Source organism: Akebia trifoliata, chromosome 5 (genome assembly GCF_017979445.1).
Source record: "Akebia trifoliata isolate Shusen 1 chromosome 5, ASM1797944v1, whole genome shotgun sequence".
NCBI classification, from domain to species: domain Eukaryota; kingdom Viridiplantae; phylum Streptophyta; class Magnoliopsida; order Ranunculales; family Lardizabalaceae; genus Akebia; species Akebia trifoliata.
In genome coordinates, this window is record NC_141379.1 from 8,077,237 (window position 1) to 8,081,593 (window position 4,357).

Here is a 4,357-nt window from a genome sequence, read left to right on the forward strand (position 1 = left end):
TTTGGACCTTACATCATATGCTCAGTATATTTGGATGTATCATCTGATCTGATCTGATCTATTAACTACCCTAATTGCAAGGAGGCATATCTATTATTACACCTAAGTGAGGGAGGTAAAGATAAAATAAATAAAACAAAAATTGACCACACCATTTTATGATTAATAACTTTAGACAAAAATATTCTCAAGATCACCAAATATGTCTTTCAAAAAGATGCACTAACCCTTATAGGTCCCATCAAATAAAAAACAAAAAATGGATTAATCACAACCATTGACTATCATTAATATCTAAATGGACAGTTGAGATCATCTAATCAAAGACTATAAGAGACCTAAAAAAATGTGGGACCCATCAGTCCCCATCATGTGTCCTGATGCTGTCCATGAAAACCTTCATTTACAATCTGAGGGAGAGAAGAAGACGAAAATCATAAAGTAAGTAAGTTGGCAGAATCATATAAAAGAAAATATATTTCGGTTACAAAATCGAAGTTGATACGCCATGAAGGGGTAAAACCGTCATTTTACTTAACCATGGTTAAATTATTTTTTACTTTGGACTAATTTTCAAACCCCTCCTTACAAGGCCTATTTAGGCGCCATCTCTCTCTTCTTCTCTTCCATCTCTCGCTCTCTCTCTTGAAAATCAAAACGATTTTAGGGTCTAGAAAACCACCGAAATGTCTGCAGAAAACCTCCTTTTCTTCTTCCCAAGTACTGCTTTTCACTCTGCTTCTCACAGCTTTGAAATCTTCTTGTTTGTTGTTCTTCTGATCGTTGTTTTTGGTTTCTGGTTGGTTCCTGGTGGTCTGGCGTGGGCTTTCTCAAAATCCCAAAACCCGGTTCAGACTAAGACTGTCATTCCCGGTCCATCTGGGTTCCCTCTTATTGGGTTGCTATTCGCTTTTACTGGTTCTACGACTCATAGAGTTCTCGCTAAGCTTTCTAAAACCTTCAACGCTGTTCCTCTAATGGCGTTCTCTGTAGGGTTAACTCGTTTCATCATCTCGAGTCATCCTGATACAGCTAAAGAGATTCTAAACAGCTCGGCTTTTGCCGATCGACCCATCAAGGAATCTGCTTATGAACTTTTGTTCCACCGAGCAATGGGTTTTGCACCATTTGGAGAATATTGGAGAAATCTGAGGAGAATCTCAGCTACCCATTTGTTCAGTCCAAAGAGAATCGCTGGTTTTGGGACGTTTAGAAGCGAAATCGGTTCTAAAATGATAGATGAGATTAGGGTCTTAATGGGTTTAAAAGGGGAGGTTGAGGTGAAGAAAGTTTTGCATTTTGGGTCTTTGAACAATGTGATGATGAGTGTTTTTGGGAGGACTTATGATTTTATGGATCCAAATGGAGATGGGCTTGAACTTGAAGGATTGGTGAGTGAAGGGTACGAGTTACTTGGGATTTTTAATTGGAGTGATCATTTTCCTTTAATGGGGTGGTTAGATTTGCAGGGAGTGAGAAAGAGATGTAGGAGTTTGGTTGCAAAGGTGAATGTTTTTGTTGGGAATATTATAGATGAGCATAGGAAGAGAAGGGTTGATGGAGTTTTGGGAGAAGAAAGTGTTGGAGATTTTGTTGATGTTTTACTTGATTTGGAGAAAGAAGATAGCCTCAGCAACTCTGATATGATAGCTGTTCTATGGGTGAGTTCTTTAGTTGATCTTTCATTTTATGAAGTTTTGATTCATTGGTTGCTTTCTCATTCACCATAATCTCACTTAGTTGCTTTCTCATTCACCATAATCTCACTTATATCTGTCATGTTTTTCCAAATTCATAACTCTTAGCATTTTGTGAGTTGATTGGTATTTATATTTTATTATAGTGTTATTTTGTCTTTTTTGAGAGGTTATATTTTATTTTGGTTTATTTTAGCTTGTTCACGAGTTGAAACCCTTCATTCTAGTTTTGGGAGCGAACTTCTTGTTTATACAATATACATGTTGTAGTTGTATTTCATTGTTTTTAGTTTTATTTGCTTATTTTCTTTTAATCTTTGGATGTATTTTTCTAAGTTTCTTTGGATGTATTTTTATGAGTTCATGTGAGTTTCATTTATTTATTTATCTAATATTAATGGAAATATTTGGAGCTAACTTCCTGTTTATCGAACATACATCTTTTAGTTGTACTGTAGTTCATTTTCTTTAGTTTTACTTGTTTATATTCCTTTAATCTCTGTAGATATTTTTGTAGAGGTGACCATTCTAATGGAAATTATGGCTATATTAAAGTTTCAATTGTTTTTATATTTATAGATACTTTGGTGATATAACTTGTTCATGAATTGCAATCATTCAGATTTTATTCTTTGTGGGATCAACTGTTAGATATCCATTTTCAAATCAGTAAAAATTATGTTTTTTTCCTTGGTGAAAATCTATTGTTGAAACATCCGTACTTTTGGATTAATGTGATTTATTTTATTTTGGGATATTGTGTAGTTCATCTAAAAATTGATAATGTAAATAATTATTATTTTGATAAAATCCATGTTCTTGTTCTCTTTCAGGAAATGATATTTAGAGGAACTGATACCGTAGTTATCCTCTTGGAGTGGATTCTTGCAAGAATGGTCCTACACCCAGACATTCAATCCAAAGCCCAATCTGAAATCGACGTTATTGTTGGTAACACTAGAATGGTATCAGATTCTGACCTGCCCAACCTCCCATATCTCCAATCAATAGTAAAGGAATCCCTTCGAATGCACCCACCCGGACCCCTCTTGTCCTGGGCTCGACTAGCCATCCATGATGTCCACATTGGAAATAATTTTATTCCAGCTGGAACTACAGCAATGGTGAACATGTGGGCGATAACCCACGATGAGAGAAACTGGTCGGACCCAACTGAATTCAATCCGGAACGATTTATGAACGAAGATGTGAGCATTATGGGTTCTGATCTAAGGTTGGCTCCATTTGGTTCTGGGAGGAGGGTCTGTCCTGGGAAGGCTATGGGGTTAGCTACTGTTCAGTTATGGTTGGCTCAGTTGCTTCAGAGCTTTAAATGGGTTCCTTCTGATAGTGGTGTGGACTTGTCTGAGTGCCTTAAACTGTCTCTTGAGATGAAGCAGCCTTTGATCTGTAAGGCTGTTCCAAGGGTTGCTTGAGAAAATCCCTTTGTGGTGAAGCAGGTGAATTTTGAAGAATGAAGAATTGGGACTCAATCTCAAGATATTTGGTGGACCTCAAATGATGTTTTGGTTGGTAAAACTTGTTTTGTTTTGGATGTTGTTAGGTTTAGATGGTTTGGTTTTGTTATGTTTTATGTGTCTTGAAAGTCTTATAGGTTAAAGGCAGTGTGGTGCTAAATGTGGAATTTTGTTAGTAATGATGTTTTGTGTTATATTTTGATGTCTGGTGGAGATGTTTAACGCACTGTATACAGCTTTCAGCATATATATATATATATATACATGGAATGACAGGTCCTATTATATTAATGTTAAAAGTGTTTTTCTATTTGTGTATTTTACAAACATTAATGCCCTAGGGACTAGGGAGAGATCTCTTTAGTTCAAGTTAGTGAGGAGTCTACGAAAGATTAAGAGATTAGAAAAGAAATATTGTTTGATAGTGTGTAAGAAAATGGGGTAATAATAAAATTAAGGATTCATGTTGATGATCCAAAAATACTCACTGATTGTGATGATTTGTACGTTGGTATCTTTTAAAGATAGTTTATGGTTATCATTTGAGTGGTTATTGAGGATAATTTTAGCTTGTAACTAATTAAGTTTGGCTATTTTTAATATAGGGAAATGTTCAGTAACAAACATTTTGGCAAAACATTTTTCAAAACATGGGTTAGAGGTTTTGGAATGGGCTGATTTTTGGTGATGATGATCTCTATGGTGAGGACATCACCAAAAATCAGCTCATTTCAAAACTTCTAATCCCATCATTCAAAAAAATCAGCTCATTTCAAAATTTCTAATCTTATAAAAAATGGATGGTCCACGATTTTTCGACTTGTAAATTGGGGTTAGAAGATTTGGAATGAACTGATTTTTGGTGAGTATGATCTCCTCACCTTAGAGATTATCCTCATAAAAAATCAGCCCATTCCAAAACCTCTAACCCACGTTTTGAAAAATGTTTTGTCAAAATGTTTGTTGCTGAATGGACCCCTTAATATATATATATATATAAACGGCGGTCCAAGGGTCGTACTTAAAAACATATGAAAAAATAATGATTTTTCAAAATATGGGTTAGAAATTTTGGATTGAGTTGATTTTTTGCAAGGATGGTCATTATGATGAGAAGATCATTCTCACAAAAAATCATCTCAATCAAAAAATTTTAAATTCATCAAAAGTGATTTATAAATT

General features: G+C 35.0%; 1 protein-coding gene across 1 annotated transcript; it reads left to right on the plus strand.

The window, feature by feature from the left end:
- Window positions 1-615: 615 nt before the first annotated feature.
- Window positions 616-3,458, plus strand: LOC147401378 (cytochrome P450 78A5-like). Its single transcript, XM_086442658.1, has 2 exons — window positions 616-1,661; window positions 2,531-3,458. The coding sequence occupies exons 1-2, from the start codon at window positions 687-689 to the stop codon at window positions 3,131-3,133; spliced, it is 1,578 nt and encodes a 525-aa protein (XP_086298784.1). The 5' UTR covers window positions 616-686; the 3' UTR covers window positions 3,134-3,458.
- The last annotated feature ends 899 nt before the right edge of the window (window positions 3,459-4,357 follow it).